This window comes from Zootoca vivipara, chromosome 4, assembly GCF_963506605.1.
Source record: "Zootoca vivipara chromosome 4, rZooViv1.1, whole genome shotgun sequence".
Taxonomy (NCBI): domain Eukaryota; kingdom Metazoa; phylum Chordata; class Lepidosauria; order Squamata; family Lacertidae; genus Zootoca; species Zootoca vivipara.
Window position 1 is genome coordinate 20,424,770 of NC_083279.1, and position 27,635 is coordinate 20,452,404.

Consider the following 27,635-nt stretch of genomic DNA (forward strand, 5'->3'; position numbering starts at 1 on the left):
GAAATGTGGAGAACTGATGATTGGAAAAACAAGAAACTGAAACTTTTTGCACTAGTGTTAGTGTTGGCACAAGAGGACTTCCCCTTCTCCTCCCCTTGTACCTTCCCAAATCTGTCCCAGAGGGTTGGTGAAACCCATAGAACAGATTTTAGGGCATGTGAAGAGGAGAGGGTGAAGAATGTTCCATTGCTCAAGGAGAACGTTCAGCTTAGCTGTACAATGAATACAACCCCTGTATCTTGTTTTCAGACACAGCCTTTGCTACATTTTGAACATTGTCTGCAACAGGTTTCCAGGTTAAATGTGCTCAATTATATACAGACTTCTGCTTTGATAAGGTCAACTGATGTCTCTCCGCACATTGTTTATGCTGTGCGGTTTGTTAGGATAGATTCCAAGCTGATTCTGCAGGCAAAGAAGCTCAAAGAGTTGCTGACATACACCCACTATTATGTTTGAGAAATGTAAAGTGGATATCTGCCAGAGGGCAGTGAGGCTATAACTGACATTGCCGGTGGATACTGGGGACTAAGACTAAGTTAATTTTGTCAATGGCTAAAATAAATATTTGCAAAACCTTAATGCAAAAAGACTGTGCTATTCAGATCACATACATACTACAAATTGCCACCTTGGTTGCTAAAAATGTAATCTGTTTATTACTTTGCCATTTCATATCCATTAAGCATGCTTCTTGAATACTGCTTCACATATAACATTTAAATAAACTGTTACTATGGTGATTTATCTATTTCTTTTTCTTTTAAACACCATAAAACTATTCATGTTTCCATGGAGTGTACTTTGGTTAAATCCTGATAATTCTTTTAAAAAAACAACCCAAGCTTTCTCTCTCTCTCTCTCTCTCTCTCTCTCTCTCTCTCTCTCTCTCTCTCTCTCTCTCTCTCTCTTTCTCTCTCTCTCAAAACAATAAAAAACTATCGTTTTTTAAAACATGGAATTTCAAAAGTGTTGTGTGACAATTTCATGGTTTATATTGTTGTTTATGATAGGCGCAGCCAAAAAAGCAGACCATAGAGAGGTCCTGTCTATTTCACAGCTTATGGTCTCTCTTGGCAGAGGCAATCCCAATCTACTGCTATACTTGTATGTAGCCGACAGCAAAAGTGTTTACTTGGAAACACTTTGGGGATGGGTGTCCCAGTTTCAGGGTAGCAGAGTCTGCCCTTCCACTCACAAAGTGTTTATATTAGGAGAAAGTCATACTATGCTTATGAGTTTTTTTATGACCGCTGGCCGGAATGAGGTTTTCCGCCGCCGGCCGGAAGTAAGGTCGAAGATCCCGCCGCGTGTCACTGAAATGGCTATGCATGTCAGTGCTGACACGCGTGTCATAGGTTCGCCATCAGCGGCATATGGAAAAGTAGGTTAAAGACAGATATTCAAGCAAACAAAATAAATACCATCTTGTCACTCTTTTACCTGTGTCTTTTTTCTCCCGCCATGCTGATCCTATCAAATAACGGCAAGTTCTGCAAAATATGCTTCAGAATAAGGCAAGTAATATTTGCATGCAGAATGTGACATTTCTTGGAATGAAGTCAAGAAAAGTAAGTAACAGACCATGCCATTGCCATCTCTGGCAAATGGTTGCCAGGTTTCCCCCCCTGCATGTAGGTTGTAAATATATACTGCGATCAGTGGAGCATACTGGACCATTACTTTTGAAAATCATTTGGAGATTAAAGTACTGTGAATAATATTGCCTGCAAAATGACACACAGCAGCTTGACAACTTTGTATTTATGAGGCAAATGGAAAGCTTGTTAGGAAATGTTAGAAGCAGCAGTGCAAACTTTCTGTTCTGCCTTGTGCACTCTGGACAGCTAACAAATCAGTTAACAAGCAAAGTGAATATGCTAGTAACTTCCTCTCTGAATAGATCGGGATCCATAATTATTGCAAGACATCAGTCATTTGTGTTGCTCCAGAGAACACATGTCGGGTGAATTGTTCCAGCAATTGTTAATTTCCTTTCCACTTCACAGATAAACATACCACTTGACACATTGTCCTGGTGATGTATAATGGCAAATCCGCTTCTGACCCTAACACCTCACTTAGTTTTCTTGTTTGTTCCCAAACAGATATTGCAAGCAGTTCATTCTGCTTATTAACACAGTGCCAGGACAGTCTAGAAATCTTTTTGATAGTTAACTGTTTCTTCTTCTGGACAACCAGTGCTTTCAAATGGAGTAAGGAGTGGCAAACTGCATACCGTATAATAGTAGAATGTAATGATGTGTAATGATGTTCTTTAAATAAATAAATAAATAAATAAATAAATAAATAAATAAATGCAAGCCTTGGAAAGCTGAGAGAGGAAGGGGTGCTTAATTTGCTCCATCCTAATAGTTTTTACATGCAATCACTACCCCCCCTTCTTTGCAGGATTTCAGATGCATACTTTGTAAATATGCATTTGGAATTCTGCAAGGTGAGGGAGATTAGAAGCTGATTGTAATTTTGATCAGAAAAATTATCACTGGAAATAAAGCTAAAGCATCTCAGTTCCACCCACACCCACACTCTGCAGTCCTAAGATATCCTTGGGATTCATCCAGTCCAGCCTTTTTCACATATACAGCCCAGCATATACAGAAACATAATAAAACATCAGACCTCACTGCTGTTTCCTGCTCCTTCATCATCTGCCTAATGGTAGGGCTGGTTCTGGGCATGTTTGCACACCCACCCCTCCGTTCAAAATTAAAAGCTCCCAAGTCTGCTTCACATTTTAAAAATGCTAAGGCTGCATAATGGTCATTTGGCACACCATATGACATTTTCCCTTTGAATAACAGCTCTTTCAGAGGTCCGTGAACATGCAAAACTCAGTTGTGAGATCTCTCTCCCTCTCCCTGCCACATTTTGTTAAGCCTACTATGTTGCCCCTTAAACATTCCTAGTAATAGCTGCTTCATATTTTTGAACTGAATGAGCAGATACTTGAATCAATAGGAGTGTAGGCAGCTGTGGGCAGCAAGCAAGCTGCTGGAAGGAGGTTACATACACTTCCATCTTAAAGAGGGTTTTGATTACTGCCTAGAAGATACTATGCATTTACATTAAGATAATGCCAAAGGAAGGACATCAAATGATCGACCTCTCCTTAAGAAAGCTACTTTCCTATCCAATTCTAGCAGCAAAAACTACCTAACCACAGAGAGGAACGCCACAATAAGCCTTCACCGTGAAATTTCATACAGTGCTCTTTATTCAGATGGATAGTAACTTCAGATACAGGCGTCAAATACAGGATCTGTAAAGCAGAAAAATCAGCAAGAAAAGGAATCATCATTAACATTTCAGTAGGTGATGCAGCACACACCTTTCGACCTCATAACTATTGGTCCAGGTGGGATTCTCTGAGATAGGCATGGCCAAACTTGGCCCTCCAGCTGTTTTGGGACTACAACTCCCACCACCTCTAGCTAACAGGACCAGTGGCCAGGGATGATGGGAATTGTAGTCCCAAAACAGCTGGAGGGCCAAGTTTGGCCATGCCTGCGTGAGACCAAAGTGCATAATGACAAAACAAAATAAAACTACTAGTCTTGTGCCAAACCAGACACAGGGGCAGGGGAGGTTATATGTGTCTGCCCCATTTACATATAAAATGTGGGATGGGGGCTGACAAGAGTCTACCGTGAGGCAGAGTGAGGAGTCTGTGCTGATTTGGGGTGTCATTAAATGGGAGCAGATATTTATCATCTCATATTTTTACTGCTGGGGGTGAGGAGAGACATTTGTGGATTTTTTGTTTTGCCATATATACCAAAATAGTATGGATGGCCTTGAGTACAACGCGATGGGATGGGATGGGGCATGGAGAGCCTTTCATACTCTGTCTTGGATCAGTCCTGCTTACTTTCCTACTAAACGGAGTGCACAGAGCTCTTCTCCTCCTATATGTTGCAATACAATATTTTGATCCGCCAGTCACTTTTCCACGTTCCTGCTTCTCATCTTGGGGGAAATAAGGCATGGGGGGGGAGGGGAGGTTTTTGGGATCAGTGTGCTTTTTTTATGCACCACCCCTGCCTGCAGGTCAGATTCCACCCCAGCTTTCAGGATAGCCAAGAAGATTACTTCCTTATACAGCACATAGTTAAATTGTGGAATCTGCTACCATAAGAAATATCATTATTATTATTTATTAAATTTGTATACCCGCCCTTCATCCGTAGATCTCAGGGCGGTTCACAACATAAAATTTGCAATAGAAAAGACACAAAAAACAAGAACAGAAACAAACCAAAATCCCACCATGATTCAAAGGCAAAGGTAGGGATGGCCACACACGTGAATGGCTTTGAAAGAGGATTAGAGAAAATCACAGAGGCTGAGACTATTATGGGTTACTAGACATGGGTTACTAGTTCCTTCACTGCCAGACTGTAGGGTGAACAGTTAGGGCTAGAGCCACCAGCTTGCAAGGAGGATGGGGGGATGGGACGGTGCACACTTGACATCACAATTTCCCGACATTGCATGTGTGAGCACCGCACCTTCCTCCCTAAGCTGGGCAGAAGCTTTCCGGGCTTTGGGAAAGAGGCAGCAAGCCTCTGAAAGGATGCCAGAGCCCCCCTGCCTCCTTCCCACAGGACTCTTGGACCCTGTCGAGAACATTGTGCCTCCCTCCCCAAGCTGGGCAGAAATGTCCTGGGCTTTGGGAAGGAGGCACCAGGGGGACATTTAGGGGACTTTATACCACTATTGCCAGGGGACTGTATGCCACTGAATACCAGTTGGTGGAAATTGCAGGTGGGAAAGAGTGGTGTTGCACCCAGGTCCTGCTTGTGGACTTCCTATAGGCATCTGTTTGACCACTGAGGACACACCCACACCAAACATTAGATGGATCTTCTGAAGCACAAGTCTCCCCTGAAATAATACTGGGAAGTGTAGTTTACCGCTCACAAAGATATGATTCCCAGCACCTTGAACAAATGACAGTTCTCTTTTGAGAATAGGATGCTGGGCTAGATGTTGGCCTGATTCAGGAGAGCTCTTCTTAAGGCATGTTATGCTCTTATATACAAACAGGGTATATGTGTGAGAAGACATTGCCACCATGTCTACTGTCATCCTTCGTAGCAAAAAATGCTCTGCAGCCTATTTTCACCCCCACTGCTCAGGAATATTTAGCTCTCTTGTTTCCACTCTTGTCCTGTAATCATGGTAGCTTTTAAAAAATCTATTAATGCTTAATTTTCACTGTACAGCCTGAAAGAAAACGTACCTTGGGAAATAGCGGGAACATCTGAACAGGTCTGCGCAGTACCTGCGTACTTTTTCTGGTTCTGGAACAACCGGGACAGGGCGCTGTGCTTCTGATGGGAAAGAGCTGAAAGCTGAGACAAAGAGTAAAGGGCAGATCAACGACTTGACATGGGAATGACCCAGTTCTCTTCCCTGTCAAATATACCAGCTGCTTTGGGCAAGGCTGGGTTAACAAAGAAGCATTCTATTCCTTAGCATACCATGGAGTAGAGAAAGAAGAGATACTGTAATGCTAAACAGTGTATGTCGTACACATGAGTGAGGGAGAGGGATTGTTTTGTGTGTGCATCTGTGAAAGCTTTTCATGACAAAGGTGGGAATGAAAAGTGGCGAAATTAATTTTGCAATGAATGAAGAGACACAAGAGAGCTGGTGGGTTGTAGTGATTAGAGGGTTATGCTAGGAGCCGGGAGAAGCTTCCAGATTGCCACTGTTTTGTGAGTGGGATACAATTATATACCGGTCATTTCTGGTTGTACAATTGAAGTGAATTTTGAACTCTTGCACCCACCCCACAGCACCAAACTTTGTTCAGGAAAGGGAAGTGATAGGAAAATATGCGCTAGAAAGTGTAGGATACCAAATCGCTTGATGTGGTACACAACTTTTGTGCAAACAAATCAGAATGAATACTCGGTAAACAGCAGACATTGCATAACCTCTGTACACACTCTGTGAAAACAAATCAGGACGAATGCTTGCTAGACAAGCTGCCTGGAAGAGTCACAGTGTTCAAATCTCCACTTAGCCATGAAGCCCCCTTGGTAGCTTTGGACTAATCACTATTTCTCAACCTAACCTGTTTCAAAGGTTTGTTTGGAGGATAAAACCTGGGAGAATGTATGTATGCCTCCCTGATCTAAATGTACTAAACAAGTCCCACAAACTCTCTGATTTGAAAGAGAGTGTATGACCTTGACCAGGGGGCAGGGGTGGGGAAAATATTCAGTTCAGTTTGCATTTATGGGCAGGTTTGCATCTTTAAAGGCAAACCTACCTAACTTGCATGTTTCAAAACACTATGCATACCTAAACACAGCTTGTCATTGGAAATCTGCACGTCTCTGAATTTTGCAATGCAGGTGTGCAAAAATGCATATCCCAAAGTGAAGTGTGCACAAAATGCACATTTTAGTGGAAATTAAGAATCTACATTCTACTGGAGACAATGCACTTTGCAGAAATGTGCATATTAGGAGAAATTCATACTAAACTGCTGATGGATTTTCCTAAGAAAATGCTCTTTTAAAAGAAAATTTTCAAAGCAATGTGGAAATGTGGAGAACTGAATTTAAGGCTGGAAAAACAGACAGATTTGCTAATCCCTACAATGAAATAGGTGTGTGGTATCTGTCTGTCTGTCTATCTATCTATCTAGCCATCTGTTCATGAATGACAAAGGGTGCTGTGTTTAACAGCAAAAAAGATGTACAGAAACGATACAGATACAGTTTCCTCTACAGGTATGCATATTTTTTTCTGTTATTAGTGCAGACAGCAATAAGCAATACAAGAAAATTCAGACATCCTACTATTGGATGATATTATGATATTTACCTTGCCTAAGGAAGTCCACTTCTGACTTTTGTAGAGGACTGGAATCTAAGTGCTCCAAGAGAGAATCTAGAGATACGCCACACTCAGTGTAAATAAAAAGGGCTATTTACTTTACTTTCAGTTATATTCTCTGTAGATGGAGGGTAGCATTTGCCACCAACTTCTACAATAACACAGATTACTATTTGCAGATTGAGCCCGAACTATATCTATTGCTTTTGTTTTTAAAATATCTGCCACACAGGTCAGTTGATCCCTTAAGGTGGCTCTCAAAAAAATAACATTAAAATCAGCAGCAAAAATATAAACGAAACGAAACAGAAGAGCATATAAACATGCACATACACAAAAATCAATCTGGTTAAGAAAAGAACAGAAAGATAAAAGCCATACCTAGGTTAAAACACCCACTCACAACACACCAGGACAACTGCCACCACTGAATGACTCACAGAATATGAACATCTTTACGTATAATCATTCAATGTAGAGACTAGACAGGCATATCTGTGTTGTATGGAGTTTCAGAGTTTGGTCTCACCACTGAAAATCTGGGACTAGGAACAGATTCCTAGGCATCACAGCGGTAGAAAGTAAGATTTCCTTGTGGGAAAGTCTAGAGCAGAAGCTTTCAGAATTACCTTCAGGAAACCGTTTCTGCATAGATTTTTTCTGTCAAAAAAACATCTGTTTGTTTGGAGCGGTTTACACAGAACATCAGCCAGGTTGGTGTGGCTTGCTATTGGCCAACTGAAATGAGAGGATTCCTAGCACTTTCCCTACAAGTATACATTGCAGGGGGAGATTGGTGATGATGGACATTGGTCAGGCTCCCTCCTTAGAGAAACCTCTCTGCTTATGATAAGTTTTCAATGAATTTCATGGCTTCTTGAAAACACAATTTGACAAACCCCTGATCTAGAGGGAGAAAAATGAACACCAGGGAGAGACAGACCACATGCCTGTCATGTTTTATTAAGTTGTTTATGAATGCAGGCCCAGATAACAGTGAAATTCTGCATGAGTTTACTTGGAAGTAAGCAAGTCACATTAAATTGAGTGGGACTTCCTAGGGAAATATGCACAGAACTGTAAATCGAGCCTCCAATCCTATACAGTACACATTTTCCTGGGAGTAAATCCCAGGAAACTCAGTGGGGATTTGCTTATTAGTAGATAAGTATTCAACTACCGTAAGTTTCTCCTCCTCCTAAGCAGAATAGTCTTATGAGCAGTGATAGAACTGGGATGGCAAATAAAGATGAAAACATTCTGTTTATATACCTATAAACATGGTGGCTGCAGTTCTTGTATAAGTTTGTGGGCTTTGAGTATAGTCTTGCGCCTGGTCCAGAAAGTTCCGTAGTTTTCCTGGATGTTCCTTAACCTAGAAAATGAACACTTTGATAAACACACTGTAATGGCTGCATAGACAGGGTATATTTTGCCAGTTAAGAATGGTTCCTTTTGAAACAAAGTGAAACGTAGAGTCATGGAGGCCGGATTGGCCAATACTGCTCCCCCTCCAGGATCCAGCCTATCACATGGACTGCTGTCCCTGTCTCTAGCATCCCTGGCCATCCACGTGGGAATGGCACATTCAAGCACACCCTGTGCAAGTAAAATCCAATGCATGGAGGCCAAAATTATGGAGGCCAAAATTATTTCCTTGGGGGGGGGATATCCAGTAATGGCTATGTAATCGTTGGACGACATGTGTCAGGTTTTCTTGTTTGGGGGGTATTTTAATGCAGTTCCCCAAACTCGGGTCCCCAGCTGTCGTTGGACTACAATTCCCAGCATCCCTAGCTAGCAGGACCAGTGGTCAGGGATGATGGGAATTGTAGTGTAGTCCAAAAACAGTTGGAGACCCAAGTTTGGGAAACTGTTCTAATGCAACATTTCCGCAGGATTGGCCAGGGATTATCAAAATACATATGGTAGGGGCATCTACATTCCGTCAGTGTGCCTGAAGGATGCCTGTTTCTCTGACACACACTCTTTCGCTGGTTCATTTGAAATCAACAGATATGAAATCTATGGATAATATTGAAAAGATCCCAGTGTGCACAAAGGGCCTCACAAGGTGCTTGCAAATCATGCTCCAAGAGTCCTGGTTGTCATTTGCAGTCCATCCCAAGAAGATTTTGCACTCTTTTAAGCTGTCTCTACGACTCTGTAAAACAAGAGAGACAAGAAGCCTTCCCCAGAATTAGTGAAAAAAGAGATTATTTGAAAAAAAAAGTTGAATAAAGGCAAATAAATTATAGAAGGGCCATATGCAATTGCCTCAATCACAAAAAGAAATTGTGTGCAATCTGCTTCCTGCTAAGCCCTTTTGTGTAGTTTGCCGGATCTTTTAAGAATTGTTATTAGGATCAGAACTTTTATTTAGAGAAGGAAGTTTCTAGCTCTCTTGAGTGCAGAGCTAAAAAATGAAATAATGACGAAAGCCACCGAAACCCAATGTATAAAGAAACCTTAATATATCATTATGGCATTCAAAGCTCATGATTTCTTCTAAACCAGTGTTTCCCAGGCTTGGGTCTCCAGCTGTTTTCAGACTACAATTCCCACCATACCTGACCACTGGTCCTGCTAGCTAGGGATTATGGGAGTTGTAGTCCAAAAGCAGCTGGAAACCCAAGTTTGGGAAACACTGCTCTAAACCCACCAACAAGCCCAATTTTTCACCTATCCCCAGTTTGGTTCTAACAATTCCAGAATGTTCTGCTCCTTATTCATTAATGAATTCATATCTGTTGATTTCAAATTGTTGTTCTTGAAAAATCCGCATCCAATTAATTTAAGCGCAGTATACTGAAAAAGAAGGATGAGGTGTAAATCAGCTGCTACTCTGTCTGTGCTTCCAGTTTGGTCCTTGGAGGTCTACCAGTTAATAATTTCCTCATAGGAATTCTTCACACCACCTATTTCCCAAGTTTTTAGGAATTGCTTCCTCGGGGAGTGAGCTATGTCTTCAAAGCACGGTTCACTCAGTAGAGGCTGGGCATTAGTGTGAATGGACCACTGTAACACCAACCTCAATCTGCTTTCAGTCAGCACCTGCCTACCTTATTTCTTAAAACCAGTTTGGGGGTTGACTCTGGCTCCAACTATAGTTGGTTTCCCTGCCTTCTACCCCACTAGTTGAAATGGGCACCACCCACCACTTTCACTTGTAGTATCATGAGTCCTGGAAGGTTGGTCAACATTATCATTATCACATTATATTCCAGACAGGGAGTAGGGGCTGAAATTAGGAGACTGTAGTTTGCTTAAGCGGCCCAAGAATGTCATGGCTAAGGTGCGATTTGAACTCAGGACTGGCAACTCCACATTCTTGGAGCCACTGTACTACTCCAGCCCACAACTGGCCTGTTCTCAAATATCACCTTTATCCCCAGCTGTATTGTGTCACTGCAACAAAATATGCAGGTGCTGCCTTGTCTTCTGATCCAACGTAATTATATTTTTCACACTGCATTTATTTGGACTTTGTTATTTTATTAGTCAGCCTCAAAAACTGAACTGTTGGTATTTGTATTTTAAAGTTGCACACTATTCTGGATGCTCCAATAATAAAAGCGGTGAGGAAGTGCAATAAATCGTTAGAACAAATCCATGCAAAGATAAATAAGTGGGCTCTGGTGCAAAACAGAGGGTTGCTCTTCTGCTGTTCAAGCAACTTTCTGCTTTTGGAAACATGAGCAGTGCATCTTGCCAGTAGAGGCCCTTCAAGCCCCTTGGACTATAGAGCTGCACTGTTTGGCTGTGGCCATTGTCACAGGTGCAAGGGTGCCCCAAGAAGCCCCCATGGGCCTCACCAGAACTGGTGCCACCATGTGGCATCTTTGGGCAGCTTCTAGGGTTCCGGCACTTTAGCAGGGCGCACTGCTGGCGCTTCCTAGGCCTGTGAGCTTCCATTTAAATCTCCCACAATGCCCTCAGCCTGGAAATTTAACTGGTTGTTTCCAGCTGCCCAGCACTCATTGGAAGGTCTGTTGTGGATGCCTCCTGTTGTTGCCAGCACTGTCAAGTAAATGCACACCATCCCATCGGTGTAGGAAGAGCTCAACCAGAGAGAATTTGGTTGACGTCTCCCTCAGGACGTCCTTATCAAGTGGATCTGGCAGGAGGGGAAATGAGGCTTTGCAAAAAGGCACAATATCATTTACCTTAGCCGCAGTCAGATGTGGATCTTTGAGGTTCAGTAGCAATGTGACAATACTGTTGAGAACCTGGTCCTGCAAAGCGGCTTTTTCTTTCACGTCCAGGTTCTTAATCATGTCTTGAAACAGCTTGTTTGCCGCACAGGTTATTTTGGGTCTCCCCTGGGAATGAAAGAGAAAGGAAAAAGATTGACTTGATAACCTTTCTGAAAGACTTTGAGGCTATGTAGATAGATACCCGTTTGGGGTAGATAGATACCACTGGTTTGGGAAGAGGTGTTTGCACAATGTTAGCCACAATCCCTATTATCTATCCTGTATTTATCCTGCTGTTTCTCGTGAAATATTGCCTTTTGATGCATTTCCCTCAAACCAGCTTCAATCTGAGCTGTGAGAAAGAACAACCTAGGTTACGTTTTAAGCCTTAGATACCATGGGTTGGTTCCGTGCCTGGAGAACGAACTGCAGGTAATTTTCTAAGATCTGTGCACCCCACCCCAGCCATAAATGCACCATGACCCAAATATGTTTAAGACTGCAATCCTAAGCATAATTGTTCACTGTTGGCTCCAGGGCTGGGGTTTTTTGGGGGGAGGGGGGCACTTGGGCAAGACATCCTCAATGGTTGCAGCCACTGCCACTTGAAAAGAGCATACAGGAGACATATCCACAGCTTTTTTTCAGCCTGAACTCATCAAAACTCAGTTCTGGCACTTCTCAGGTGGGCGCCATTGCCATTATAAGAGAACAAGGGAGGCGGTCATGGTGAGTTCTGGATCCTCTATTTTTCCCCTTCCACCTGGAAAAGCCCGTCTCACATAGATGAACAATTTTTTCTGAAACTTACGTCGGCCAAGAAAGGCTGAAGCTGTTTGACGATCTTCACAAATATGTTCATGTTTATATTGTTTTTGTGGAGTGTTACGATCTTGTTTACGACCTCCATAGCTGTCAAAATCACCTTCTCATCAGTGTCGTTAAAACTTGGAAGTATACCCAGGAGCAGGTTGGAGAGCTCTTTCTTCTGAAATGACACCAAAATCATTTTACTGTTAGACTACAGTAGCAATTTCACATTATGTGACTGGGATCCTTAGTTTAGTCTTGCTGTTGTCCCCTGACCAGAGTTGTGCACACATGATATTCCCACCAGTGGAAAGGAGTGGGGGACACTTCCCATACTCTTCCTCCCTGGAGAATTCCGTGCCCTCCTAAGAATCTGCTCTGGAGGGTCGGGGGACCTACCAGAACAATATGAGAGGTAATTTAAGGGGGAAGGAAGGAAATCAGCAGAAATCGCCTCCCCTCCATTCCACTAGTGGAATCCTCCACTAGATCTCGGTCTCATCCGTGAAGAAAAGGAACCCAAATGTTCAGAGTTGCACAACACTGTAGCTGAGCCTGGTCAGCAATATCACTAGCTGCAGACATGCTTCACTCCATTCCTAAGATGAAAGGTGTGAGGCTTAAGCCTTACCTGGCAGCCATACCTACTAGCCTGGAAACTGTTTCCCCAATGCAGGGCTTTCATATGTAAAACTTGAACACATAGTGCTTTAGGAGCAGAGATGTAGCAGGGAAACTTAACAGAGCACAACATCATTTGCCAGAGAGCTTGAGCCATGACTAGCCCCTCCAGGAATCTCCAGTGTGACAATTTTTTTAACCATTTCCAGACTCAGGAAACTAATGCCATTTATGTACCACAGCTGTTTCATTCATTGATGCTATTGAAACATATCATGGATGCAGACACAAGCCCAATTAAGAAGTAATAATCTCAGTCCAGCAAAACCAGATTTATTGGACTGAGAACAAGTACCGTGTTCACACCCCCTCTCCTCCCATTTCTGACTTACTGTAATGCAAAGCATTGTTTTGGTGGTCACATACTGCTGCAAAATCAGGAAATGCATCACCCCGTGACACAGATTTGCATAAAATGTACATATGCCAATTTATAACTATAGATGCATGTTTAGAAATTATTACTGTACACCTCTCACCATTGTAAGTCTGCCCAGTGACCTGGGTATCTGTGTTGGTTTGCTGTCCTGGGTTAGCTTCAAGGTCCCTATTTTCCTTTCATATTGTTATGAATTGGGAGTGGGGGAAAGACTCTCCATTATCCTAAGTGGGGCACGTAGAAATGCTTGCATGGATGGGCCACATTGGTTGAATACTGCCCAATAGTTCTTGCCCCTGAGCACTCACTCGGTTGAAAATATAATCTATTTACCCCACTTCTGTCATAGTCTCGCCAAGTTCACATCTAGCTGTGATTATCAAGTGGTGAAAAAAGGTACTCTGCGCATGCCCTTATTATTCACATATTCCCATGTTTGGGCCCTGGCATCTGACACAGGTTCTGGAGCTCTGCCGCTGGATCAGTTCCTTAAAGATACTCTCCTCAACTTCTTGTTTCAGTATAGCATGTTTTGCTTCAGTACAGAGCAGCAGTTCCAGCACCTCCACCTCGTCCTTAGCTAGAGTTTCCTTTAAGCAACAGCAACAACAAAAATGAAATCACTCACGTTTTGCAGATGACGCGCCACATTGCCCATTCCATGGAGACTGAGCCAGCGGTAGGTTGGACATGAATCAGCCTGCCAGTTCTTCAACAGGCCCAGGATGTAATGTTTTTGTAGCACCGTGTAGGTGGATTCAGACGAGAGAAGCTGAACAACACAAACCAGTAAATATGTGGCAGGAAATTTAGAGAACTTTCCCCATATGTTGCCAGCTATCGAAAGGTAATGATAGAATACCGGAGTCACTCTCGGCTGTTGCAGGTGTTTCAGTTAATGGATAAGGATTTTCCCTCAAGCCCAAATACTGTTATTTTTTTTAATATGAAAAAGATACTGGTAAAGTGGTAGGATTTGGTTGGAATAGTATTGCTTTGCTTTTTGTGTTGTAGTCACTGTCTGTTTCAGTCATCTCTAATTTTTCTGCTGGCTACAAATGTGCTGGCAGGATGTGTTATCTGCACTTTTTGAGTTGTTTTTCACCATATACCTATACTTATGCAATGCACCAGAAATTATTTACATTATACCTGGCAGCGAGAGAGAGGGGGAGAAGAATGTGTACAGAAACCCTGCCATAAAGACAGGCTAGAACTGAGTGAATATACAAGGGCCCAACCTAACATTTCTTTTCCATTCCTAAGTGACCGGGGAAGGGCTTCTAGCTCAGTGACAGAGCATCTGCTTTCCATGCAGAACGCCCCAGGTTCAATCCCTGGCATCTCCAGGCAAGGCTGTGAGAGATCTCCTCTCCGAAACCTCAAGCCACTGCCACACAGTGTAGGCCAGGGAGCCTTTTTTTTGTCCTGAGGGTCTATCCAACCTTACAAGGGCTACATGCCAACAGTGGCCTTAGTCATAGTCCTCACAACCAGGGAGACGTTTAATCTCAGGGTCATGGGTTTGAGCCCCACGTTGGGCAAAAGATTCCTGCGCTGCAGGGGTTTGGACTAGATGACCCTCTGGGTCCCTTCCAACTCTACAATTTTATTATTCTAATATTATTCTTAGAATATTATATGCAAAAATAAACACATGCATATATACTCTCCGCAGCCTTTTCTGCTTGGCCCACCAAAAGTTTCCAAGCAACGTTGACATAGGCTGTGTAGTGGAGGGGTGAAAAAATTTAAAAGCTAGGAGGTTTGTCAGTAGATATAAAGTACTGTATCTGTTGGTACAGCAATGGAATGTTTCCTCTTAACCATTGCCTGTTCCTCATGGTGCCTGAAGGCAAAAAAGGGATGCAAACACAAACACATTTACAGTTTTGTGTTCTGCTAGGACCGCACTTGTACTCAATGGCTATGTAATGTCATATTTCTCAAGATGCTACTCAAACAATAAAATAGACATACTGCAGTGAAAAAGGCCATTGCTGTCAGCTTCTGTTGGTCATCCCCATGATGGAGAAGAGGAATCACCTTGGTAAATACCGCATAGTCAAGCCCATGATGATGTTTGACAAGGGCTCTGTAAGGATATAAACAATATTTTATTTTGGAATATGCAGACGGCATACTGAAGAACACACTAATCATCCTCAAATTCAGGTCCTCCACTACTTGCCTGGCCAGAAGGAGAACTCCTTCAAGGTAGTTCTCTGGTGAAGCCAAAAGGTCCCAGCTTCCTGTTAGACTTGTAAAACACGCCTGAGGAGCCTTCTGCCTTTTCACCAAGGCCTTTAAAGCATCCATGGCGCAGCTGAATTTAGGGAAAGAAAAAGCATTTGACGGGGACAATAACCTTACTTAGAACCCTATGGCACATACACTTCTTTGTGAGTTTTGTTAGATGACATTATTAAATCCTTTATAAACTAGGAGCTTGCATCTTGAAGGTTATGAAAAGTATTGATTTAGGGGGACCTGATAGTTCCATCTCTGGAGCCACAGAACAATGTATTTCCATGCAGAGGCCACTTTGCCCAACTTATAAGCCTCCAATTTTGCAAAAAATTAAAATTTGTCAACTACGTATGATCAGTGGACCAAGAGATGCATGGATCAGAGAGTCTTTATAGAGAATAAGTGGGGAATCCTGCAAAATTTGGAGACATGTGTAATAGCATTCTAAAATGCAAACTATTCAATGTGCTCACAGAAGAGGAAGTGATGGCCCCAAGCTTGAATGGCTCTGAAAGAGGATTAGACAAATTCATGCTTAATAAGGCTACTAGTCCAAGGTCTCTGTTCTTACTCTACTGCAGGAAAAGTATGCCTCTGAATAACAGTTGAGGAGAGTGCTGTTGCACTCATATTCTCCTTGTGTGAGAACAGTACAGGTGGCAACGATTTAACGCAGGGGTCCCCCCCCCATTCCGCCTTCTCCCAGGTCCAAAAGGACCCGCACATTGGCAATCGTGTGTCAGTTGGACGTGCCTAAAATCGCCCCCACGTGTACTGGAAAAGATGGGCCACTGGCTTGATCCAGTAGGGCTCTCTTCTTATATTCTCAGTGCTTTTTTTCTAGATAAATAGGTGCCACTACTCACAACCATGAAGTTGTTACAATAAGCACCACACTTTTTAACAACAATAAAACGATGCCAGTACTGCGTACCCTGTATGTTCTTATCTTTATACAACTAAACACTGTCTTGGACGTGTCTCTTTGTATTCTTAGCAGGCGTATTTCATTCTGCACACCATCTGTCTAAGCCTACCTAAGCCTGTGTGTGAATATTTGTAGGGTTTTTGTGTCTGTGTGTTGTTGTTGTAATGTAGACCTTTTAAAGCAAATGGCGTGTGAGAGTGTCATTTATACTCTGTAGTTCTCAGTGCTTTAATTATACCAAATGTGACTGTATTCTGCAAAACACCAATCTTTATTAAGTACAAAAAAAGTACACTTGGATGGGTATAAATTCAGTGAATGATATACATCCATACTGTAATTAGCACCTGAAACAATAAGGAAGGAAATGGTGTAGACAGCTCAGTTCATTAGAACATGCCGACTTTGGAAAGAAGCACAGCATGCATGTTTATTATTATGATTAATTATTATTTATATGATGTTGATGATGATAATGATTTTTTATTTAAAAAAACATATTTTGAAAATATTTACGTACATTTTGGGAAGGTATGGTCTGGGGCATCTAATCCCATGAATGCTCATGGAATCTTGCTCAATGTTCCCTTGCTTTGATGAGGGCGTGAAATAGCGAACTGGTCAGAGGCAGAGACAATGTGGGTGGAGCAGAAACAAATATGGGCAAAGCAACTGACTCTTACCTCTGCAAAGCAGGCAATACCCTAACCCCATAAAAGCTAATGGGACTTTACTGATAAAGCAAAATAAATTTCTCAGTAAAGCCATTTTGGAACGGACAATCTTTTTCAGATTAGAAAGCCATTTTCTGCTAAGACATTTTAATGAGAATAGCTCCCCTGCTGCAGTGCAGGAAAGAGTAAGACCTCCAGAGCCTTTCCTTACAAGCCAAAGAAGAAAGAATTATGTCCTTATCAGACACTGATATTTACATGGTTAGTAGTACTCCATTAGCTGTCTGTTACCTTATGTAGTTTGATGTTCTGATTATGTCCTCCTGTCCAGGTTCGGCATCTGTACAGTTCATCAAGTAGTGCAGCTGAATAACCAGGAAGATGATCACAGATACGTAATAGCTGTTCATAGGAATTTTGCACTTTTTATCCCTAAATATTATGCACAGGGCTTTTGTTGCCTGAAACAGAATAAAAAAAACCAGACCTTAATTCTTGGAAGTTTGGTTGTTCTCCCACAAGCATATATCACTCGTTATATCTCAGATCATTGCAGTTTTACCTTAAGACTGTGACTTAGGGTTACTTTATGGCAGAGGCCACACCCTCTAGATGTTGTTGGACTACAACTCCCATCATCCCACACCATTGGCTGGGGCTGATGGGAGCTGGAGTCCTCTGAGGACTCGTTAGCCATCCCTGTTGTATGGCTAGAATGACAGATTCTAGCAAAACCTGGAGACAAGCAACCTAGAATATTTTTTCATGTCTTTTTTGTTCCCTTCCCAGTTTTGTCCCCTCTCCCCATGAAGCCCAACATCTTCTGTAACTGGTCCATTTACGAACTAGCTAAGCAATATTGCCAGATTGCATATCCAAGCATAGAGGTGGTCCAGTACTAGGACATCAGAATACTATTAATTAATTAAAATTGTATATCGCCCTTCATCTGTAGATTGCAGGGCAGTTCACAACATCAAAATGCAAGCTTAAAATACAATATATATATATATATATATATATATATATATATATATATATATATGTGTGTGTGTGTGTGTGTGTGAATGTAAACTGGCCATTTGGGTGTGTCTGCACTTTTCTCCGAAACCGCTTGACCGATTGCATTCAAATTTTGACACAACGTCCCAAGCAAATATCCGAGTCACCATATACAGCTTGTGTAGTCAGATGTCACACCTGGACCACGTAAAACCCCCCAAACCCTGTGTTCCAGAACTCACAACTCAGACGAAAGTGCATGCTGGGAAATAGAAGCTCCGTCTCCAAGGCCAAGCCGAGATCGTGATGTCACCAACCGATATGCTATAACCACCACAAAGGCCATTCCTCCACAAAGGCTGATGCTGGGATCCTGCCCCTAGCCCCCCACGTCCAACCATCACAGACAAGACCACGCCACGCTGACACCGCCGAGACCACACCGAAAAGCGGACCACGCCCTGCCATTCCCCTCCCCAACGCTGAACACCTGACATACAGGCTGGGATACGCCGGCACCAGCACCGGGGGACTCACAGGGATAAGCCAGGGGGACCTCGGAGGGGGTGGGGGAAGTCACAGGGATGAACCGAGGGGTGGGGAGAGGAGGGGGGAGTACAGGGAGGGGGTGGGGTCGGTCACAGGGATTTGCCAGGGAATGGAGAGAGGAGGTGACATGATAGCTCATGGGTCGGGACAGGATGGGGACACTCACAGGATGAACCCGGGGATGGGGAGAAGAGGGGACAAAATATCTCAAACAAAATGAAGGGGGACTCTGAAGCTGAGTGTAGTCTCAAGGGGGACTCTGAGGCTCCATTTAACAGATTGAGCCACAGCAACGCGTGGCCGGGCTAGGTAGTACATAATAATAAAAAAAGAACCAAAACAACACACATACAAACCAATAACAGCCCTCCCTCAAATACATTTAAAATGTTATAGGATGTTAATCAGCCTGGTTGAAGAGAAATGTTTTTGCCTGCTGCCTAAAGGTGTATAATGAAGGCGCCAGCTGAACCTCCATGGGGAAAACATTCCTCAAATGGGAAGCCACTGCAGAAAATGTGAAAGCATGAGTCTAGTCATATCTTGGCCTAGTTCCACAGGTTCCAGAACATTATATTGATTAAAATGAATGATAAGATGGCACCCTTTGGTTGAACGTTACTTAAAGACTGGGAATGGGGAAGGCAACCAGGCAAAACAGCTAGCCAGCCAATCCATGCCAACAACAAGAAAGCATCTTCACCACCAGAATGCTGGCCCCAGGAGGATTAAAAAGTGGGCTCAGAAGGTATAGCCAGGAGGGTCTGCTCCACCTGCACTCCTAGAATCAGCTGGCTGAGGCAACCACCTCACTCTGCCCAACAACAGGGCCTGCCATGTTTTGTGCACTCTCTATTTCAGGGTTTCCCAAACTTGGGTCTTCAGGGGTTTCTTTTTTTTTGGACTACAACTCCCATCAACCCTAGCTAGCAGGACCAGCGATCACGGATGATGGGAAATGTTGTCCAAAAACAGTTCCCAAATTTTCCCAAGTTTGGGAAACCCTGCTCTATTGGGTGGTGGCCTTCAAGTTGATGTGCATCTTTCCAGTTCCCAGTCTATGCTCTAGCACAGCACAGCTTGTTACAATTGTAGGTAAAGGAATAGCATATTTCTCTCACAGCTAGAGGTAGAAGGGAGGAGTTGTCTGTGAACTTTCCATCTGATCCTGGGCGTTCACTGCTAAGGCAAGGTTTCCTTTTCAGCACTTCGAGAAGCTTGGCAAGAACCTGGAGTCTTACAGGTTGTTTAGCTTGGCCCAAGGCTTCCCAGATTTGAGTGATATGCCTAAAATTAAAACAAACAAAACAAATCTATATCAGTGTCTCCACACACACACAGCATTGCTGATCACAATCTCTCTTGTATTTCTGTTGTTCTGTTGTTGTTGTTTAGTCGTGTCCGACTCTTCGTGACCCCATGGACCATAGCACGCCAGGCACTCCTGTCTTCCACTGCCTCCCGCAGTTTGCTCAAACTCATGTTCGTAGCTTCGAGAACACTGTCCAACCATCTCGTTCTCGTCCTCTGTCATCCCCTTCTCCCAGTGCCCTCAATCTTTCCCAACATCAGGGTCTTTTTCAGGGAGTCTTCTCTTCTCATGAGGTGGCCAAAGTATTGTAGCCTCAGCTTCAGGATCTGTCCTTCCAGTGAGCACTCAGGGCTGATTTCCTTCAGAATGGATAGGTTTGATCTTCTTGTAGTCCATGGGACTCTCAAGAGTCTCCTCCAGCACCGTAATTCAAAAGCATCAATTCTTTGGCGATCAGCCTTCTTTGTGGTCCAGCTCTCTTGTATTTCTAGTGTTGTTTAAAGTGGAGTTATATGTATATACATGAATTAAGATGGATAAAGGAGCCCAACAGAACTGAAAGCCTGTTTGCTGCAAATAATTATTGTTTGTTTACTACTAGAGGGTTAAAAGCATTTTATAGGATTTTCATCAGTCTAGCCAGTGCTATGAAAAAGAAGTGCCGGAACTCACCATGAACACCTCCCTCTTTTAGAATGGCAATGGAGCCCACCTAAGAGGTGCCGGAACTGAGTGAGTTCCAGATTTTTTTAAAAAGCCCTGAGTCTAGCAATGACCCCCAGAACAGACAACATAAGAAGAGAGAGCCCTGCTGGCTATCAGGCCAATGGCCCATCTAGTCCTGCATCCTGTTCTCACAGTGGCCCACCAGATGCTTGTGGCAAACCAGCAGGCATGTTTTCCTCACATTTTAAACTTTTTTTGGGGGGGAAATGCGTGTGCAGGTATAAACAACAAACAAATTCAAAAATGCATTTTTCATGTGGTGTGGTATAATTTCTAAATAAGAGATATGGAGTCAGTTTTGAATGAAAAGGATGCTTGGTCCCTGTTACATGGAATTTCTTATCTTGTCCATGGATATGCAGAGAATAATTGATTTGGGTATTTTTTTTAGACACACTTGCCTAAAAACTGCAAAATGTCACCAGCTGGAACGTCTCTATCCCAATGCACCACTGGAATACAGCTCCCAAGATGGCTGCTCATGAGACAAAGGTTCCTTGCCCCCGGTGTACACAATATTGAGTTAGTTGGATAAATATTCTGATTTGTTATAAGGCAGCATCTTATGATATTTCTTGGTTTACCCTTAGATTTTATCTCATTGTTCACAGGAATAAAATGAAGTGAATGCTGTTACCTTGGGATAACTGGTGACTATCGTCACCATAGCTGCCAAGTTATCCCTTTTTAAAAGGGATTTTCCCTTATGCTGAATAGGCTTCCTCGCGAGAAAAGGGAAAACTTGGCAGCTATGATTGTCACACTTTAGGTGCTGTATCAAGACAGCTGCTCAAACTTTTTGCTAGCTCAGCATAATTGAATCACCAAGAATATTTACATTGGTTAAATAAGTGACAAAGGTCACCTACAATATTCTGGTATAAGTTCTGAATAGCATGATATTTGAGTAGGTGGAGCGAGCGATATCGTTGCCAGTTTAGCTCACAGATTTTTCCATCAGAGGCAACCGGAGGAACTCACGCAGGTGAATCAATGTTATTTCCCTGTGTGGCATGGCGGATGGAGCGCAGAACCTGGGAGACCTGGGTTTAAATTCCCACTCAGCCATGAAACTCACTTGGTGGCCTTGGGCAAGTCAAAGCCTAACATACCTCACAGGGAATCATGGACGACAACTCAGTTCCTCACCTGTCACAAAGCAATGAGAGTTTCAGAAGGCTTGAAACAGTTTCTTCTGTGTGTTTTTCAGCCAGGAGGCACACAGCCCCTATGACAACTTCTCTTGCACTAGGTTCCTGGATAGCTTGCAGGTGGAAATAAATAATATCAATGATTTCTGGCACCTGGGATAAAACAAAAAAAGGGTTAACACTGATTATTCTTTCACAGTTTCTGTTGCTTTTACATTTTATTTGCTTTTACATTTTTGGTCCTCAGATATGAATGCAGTAGCACTTATTAGTGTCTAGGTAAGAATGGCTTGCAGTGCAACAGAAAAGATAGCAGTTTGGGTAAATGGCTGTGCTCTTGTCATAAAGAGGTTAGAATGAAATCAACAAATTGCATCACTGCACTGCAATGATTATATATGCAGCCCCTCCAACCAGTATACCCTTGCTGTTTAGATACTGCTCTGACCTGAGAACAATTTGGATGTTTAGAACATGTCTAAACATGATTGCTACTAGGCTGGCTTGCAGTGACTGAATCAGCAGAGAATTTTTGAAACAGGCATTACAGATAGTGATTGGGTTGAATTTGGAATTGGGGGAGTGCAGACAGTAATATGAACTCTCATAGCTTAGAAAGCTGCATCGAGGTGTGTGTGTGTGTGTGTGTGTGTGTGTGTGTGTGTGTGTGTATATATATATATATATGCATGTGCCTATGCAGCAGAGAGGGCTTGCTAGACAAATATAAGAGAGGCCCACTATCCTTTACTAGGGATGGACAAAATGCTCTTAATGTTCATGTTCCTTGCATATGAGTAGACCGACATGTCCATTCCATTCTGTGCGGATTTGTTTGGCAAAATCCTTTAAATATTCTGCACGCTTTTAAAATGCATTTATCGATGATAAAGAACTTTCAAGGTAGCCTGAGGGCTTCCCTGAACCTCTCCTCTTCCTCTCTCTCTTTTTTCCTTCCTAAAAAACATTTCTAGTTGCTCAGAGCAGGTAGAAAGATTTAGCGCAGGCATCCCCAAACTGCGGCCCTCCAGATGTTTGGGCCTACAACTCTCATGATCCCTAGCTAACAGGACCAGTGGTCAGGGAAGATGGGAATTGTAGTCCAAAACATCTGGAGGGCCGAAGTTTGGGGATGCCTGATTTAGCGCTTGCCACAGCCATGGAAAACTTTTGATTAAAAAATGCACGGAAGCAGTATGATGTGCCATCCTCCCTGCCAGGTGATTTTTGGGAGAAAAAGATGGCTAAGCTCTGGCACCTCCTTTTCTAGAAAAATAGCACAGTGTGTACACATTACTACATTTGCATTCAGTCATTTTGTGCAAATGTCAACCAACTATCAGATACCTGCCAGCACTTCAGAGTTTGATTTAATTTGCTGGAATCTGACCTACATATGGATGTTCGTAACAAGCAGACGGATCAGATAAAGCAGCACAGTTGCTTTGCTTCTAGAGAACTACAGATAGTTCATCCTGTCTTTGTTTTGGTATAGGAACACAGGAAGCTGACTTATACTGAATCAGACCATTGGCCCACCAGCTCAATTGTACCTACACTGACCACTGATGGCCATTCCAGTCTTTGCCCACTGGACAGGTATAGGCAGGGCTGAATAGTGTTACAAAAGGTTAATTCCTGTTATGCTCCTCATTGAGTGGAAATGCCAGGATATAGCAGGTGCAATACTGATGTCATCGATCACTTAGCATGGTCACCTTGCAGCGTGAATAACATCTACAATCCATTTTCAATTCCCTCTCTATACCATAGCTCAGGATAGTATTGCAGACACTCTCAGGTTCAAACCTTGGCTTTTCCAGGGAGGGCTGGGAGTTTCCCGGTCTGAAACCCATCTCAAGCCCTGACGAGGTGAGGAATGAGTTTACTGAGCAAAACCCAAGGGATTAATCAATTAGTAGTAGTTTTCTGGACTAGCTCATGGATGTGAGCGAGGGCAATCTGCCTGTGGGATCTGTCACCCCACTGATTGCTAGAGTTGATCCAGCAGATCACTAACTGGATTTTCTCTGCTTCTCATACCCAGCTGAAGTTCTCATTGCCTCTCACTTTTGTGTGTATGTCCTTCTAATTTTGCTGCCCCTAACATTTTGCTGCCTTAGGCAGGTGTGTAGTTCTCCTAATGGTTAAACCGCCCCTGGAGGTGGTGCTGCTCTTTTGGAGCCCCAAAAGTTCCTGGCTGTGATGCAGTTCTAAGGTCAGGAAACAGGGATGCAAAAAGAGCCAATGGACATCCAAGAAAATGGAGCTTGCCCAGCGAAGGGAGCTGAGTAGATGAAGCTGTGGCTCGTTTGTCTGGAAAGACTGTGTGTACATGTGGAGCAGCAAAACACCTAGAGGAAAGGTAGCAAGGGGGAAGAGAACTGAGTTGGCTGTCACAACATTGCTCTTGGGAAGAAACTACCTGACAGGCTAAATCTATAACTGGGGTAGCAGATCCCTTTCCTGGATCAGAACAATGCAAGCAGACAACCAAATAAGCTGGCATACAAACAACTAGTTGCTTCAGTACTTTTGTCTATCTCCAGAATTCATTGCTAGAACCCACAGGCACAATCACCTCAATTTTCTGAAACCCATAAGCATCTCTCTCTCTCTTTTACCTTTCCCCTCAGTTTGTTCCTCTCTTTTTTCAAGATTGAATTCAGCATAGCTGAAGCTGCCTCGATGCTATTTTTGTCTGTGTCCCTCAGGCTAGCAATGGCTAAAAGTATCTGACCCGTCACAGTGGACTCTGCATCAACTCTTTCAGGTATCTGAAATAAAACAGAGGAGAGGCACTTGTGGGGGATACATTGGCAAGGGCATCCATTATCCAAAAGATTGACACCTGCAATAGACTAGCTAAAAGTATTGCTGAACTGGAAAAGTTGGATTTAATGGTTGGAGTGCTTGAGTCAGATTAGGGAGACCCAAAACCAACTTCCCCACTCTGCCATGAAGTTCACTGGGTTGAACTTGGGCCAGTCACTATCTCTCAGCCTAACTCAGTGAACTTTCAGAGGTTTTGTGAGGATAAAATGGGGCATAGCTACATATGCTACCTTGAGCTCCTTGGAGAGGCAAGATAAAAATAAAACAAGCTGATTTCTAACATACACTCATATCATTCCAACATCACAATTATTCAAATGTAAAGCAGGGACAAAATACTCTGAAAGGTTTCCAAGATTATATGAGATGTCCAGGCACAAAGTAGGGAACCTCTGGCCTTCCAGATGTTGCTCCCATCGTCCCTGCCCATTGGCTGCCCTGGCTGAGGCTGATGGTACTTGGTGCCCAGTAACATGTGACAGACCACAGGCCATCTATCACCTAGACCAGTGTTTCCTAAACTTGAGTATCCAGCTGCTTTTGGACTACAACTCGCATCATCCCTAGCTAGCAGGACCAGTGGTCAGGGATGATGAGAATTGTAGTCCGAAAACAGCTGGCGTTTGGGAAACACTGGCCTAGACCATCAAGGGCAAGAGTGTGGAAAAAGAGGTCTTCTCACATAACAAGAAGGAGATGGAAAGATATAACTTGGAAAGATATAACGTCTTAATTTGCAAATGAGCGAGCCTTTTCTCAAAAGTGGCTCTGGTTTGTAATACAAATCTGTATAAAACTCACATTGGCACAATGCTCATTCACTTTACAAATGTCTGCATTAGAGAGTGTGTCATCAATATCGTGTGAGGAAAGCACCTGGGTGTTTTAATCTCACGTGTAAAAAAAGTTTATGGCATGAAAAGAGGCTGCAGGAGGAAGTGTGAAGAGAGAAGCCCTCTTCACCCCTGAGGAGGATACAAAAATGTGAACATAGACATGATGGTCTGACAAGTTAGGAGCATTGAAGATGCCATAAAGGCTACAAACCTATAACTGCTTACCTGAGAGTAAGTCTCACTGAATTCCATTGGACCTACATCAGAGTAAACAGACATAGACTTGTGCTTTAAGGGGGTCTGTGCTGTATTGTTGTGGCCAAGACTTGGTGCAAAAGGAGAAGATGATAGCTTGGAAAGAGAGAAATCCACCAATTCGTACAGAGGGATTGTACCTTATTAAGGTTTTCGTTTTCCGGTGGTGGCGAGATAACATGATGACCTTTCTTCTCTTTTTCCTTCACAAGAAAGTCCCCAGGCTCTGACACTGGCTTGGCAGCAGAGACTTTCTCTCGAATTTGTGTTTCTGTTTTCAGCACACAGTATTTTTTCTTGCTCGGCATGAACATCTGGGCTGTATGTGGATTTGTTGCCTTTTCCTGGGTCATAACATCTATCGGGCTATCAAAGTTGGTTTGTGTACCCTTTTCTTCACTGGTATCTGGTTCACTGGCATATGCCGTGCTCACCCCAACATGTGGGCCATAGGTCTTTTTAATCTTTTCTTTTACAACCATGATTGATCTAGAAGAAAACACACACACACACACACACACACACAAAAACTTTTGTCACAGTGTAACTTAATACATATCTTAAATTCTCCCATGGAAGTATGAGATTGCAGCCTTATTCTTTTTTTATTAAAGGTTTTCAACCGAATATACCATAAAATCCAAACTAATAAAAAACAATATATCAAACAGAAAAAAACCAAAGAGATAAAACATTGATAAAAATCCTCATATGATCCTCATAAAAAACAAAATTATAAATATGCTAGCTGGCCCGGGCACGCGTTGCTGTGCCTGACTCAGGGTTCCTTGTTTCCCAGGAAAGGGGGATGATGTGTCCCCCCCGGACTATGTGTCCCCCCATTGTTGTGTCTCATCCCTGTGACTCCCCCCCACCCTGGCTCAACCCATGACCTATTTGGGCCCCTCCTCCCCCCACCCAGGGCTCCACTCGGCCTAGTCTGTAAAGTAGAGCCGAGGCCGAGTCTGTAGGCTGCAAAGTGGAGCTGAGGCCTAGTCTGTAGGCCTTGGCTTGGACTAGTATGTAAATGCGAGCCGAGGCCTCCGCCCTGTATCTCCATTCCTTGGCCCCCACCCTTGGAAAAGGAACTGTCAGCTTCTGGGTTCTATTTCCCAGCATGCACTTTTGGGTGAGTTGTGTGTTCTGAAACATGGGGCATTGGGGTTTTTACGTGACCCAGGTGTAACACCTGTGTACGTAAAGTGTCTTAGGTTACTCTCTTGTTCGCATGTGGCATTGTGTTCAAATTTCAACACTATCGGTCAAGCAGTTTTGTTGAACATTAGAGAGGAACGGACATACATGTTGAACATTAGAGAGGAACCCAGACATACATGTAGTTAATGAAACCCAGACCAAATGAAAAAAGAAAAACTTGGTTTATGGGGTTGTTGCTGTTTATAGTATCAGAGAAACAAGTTTGCTACAGTGTCTGGAGTTTCATGCTTGCCATACACCTGAAGAACCACCACCCCTCCAAGAATCTTGCTAAGGGTGTTGGGAATTGTAGCGCTCTCTCTGTGTAGGGTAAACTACAGTTCCCACAATTTGTGGGGAGGGGGACATGCTTTAAATGTATGGTGTGTATGCAATATGCGCTATAGGAGTGATGATTAAATAGTTAAAATATAAAGCAGATTTCATGTCTTCCTGGGTTTTATTTCATAGTGCTATTGAAATCTCAAATTGAGACAAGGTGAAATTTATTCTAACTGCACCCAGGTATGTTTTAAAGAATCATTTCCCACCAGGTCATAATTGAGGGGTCACTTCCAAATGACATGAATTTTCAGTTACCTACAGAATCCATTGGGATTTATCCTGCATACAAAGAAACAAATCCCAACACACACAAAATACAAGGGCTCTCATTACTTGGCCATCAAACTAAACACAATGAAAACCCATGCTGAGATGCAGAATGGCAAAAGCCAAGAAAGACTTCTGGAATGTTTTGACAGGCAAAATCTCTGGAAGGACTGAAGACCATTCAGAACAATTTTTTTAAAATGCTGGTTACAAAAGACAAATACCAGCGGCTATGTCTGGCACTACCAAGTGTCTGGTGAGTTAATGGAGGCACAGAGAAGCAACAGACCACATGGAGACATCTACTTACAACCTGCATGGTTGGAACCAGTCATATATTTCCCGTTCTGCTGCAGCAGTTTCTGC

The 27,635-nt window shown here is 43.0% G+C and overlaps 1 protein-coding gene across 1 annotated transcript; it reads right to left on the minus strand.

Annotated features, from left to right (window-relative positions):
- Positions 1–2,975: 2,975 nt before the first annotated feature.
- On the minus strand, positions 2,976–27,635 carry LOC118085755 (maestro heat-like repeat-containing protein family member 6). Its single transcript, XM_035116714.2, has 16 exons — positions 27,580–27,635; positions 25,601–25,949; positions 24,159–24,311; positions 21,533–21,687; positions 19,467–19,632; positions 17,086–17,255; positions 15,134–15,268; positions 14,923–15,037; positions 13,571–13,714; positions 11,884–12,060; positions 11,043–11,198; positions 8,948–9,040; positions 8,149–8,251; positions 6,865–6,930; positions 5,267–5,378; positions 2,976–3,283 (listed from the first exon to the last, which is right to left on the minus strand). The coding sequence occupies exons 2-16, from the start codon at positions 25,940–25,942 to the stop codon at positions 3,271–3,273; spliced, it is 2,100 nt and encodes a 699-aa protein (XP_034972605.1). The 5' UTR covers positions 25,943–25,949; positions 27,580–27,635; the 3' UTR covers positions 2,976–3,270.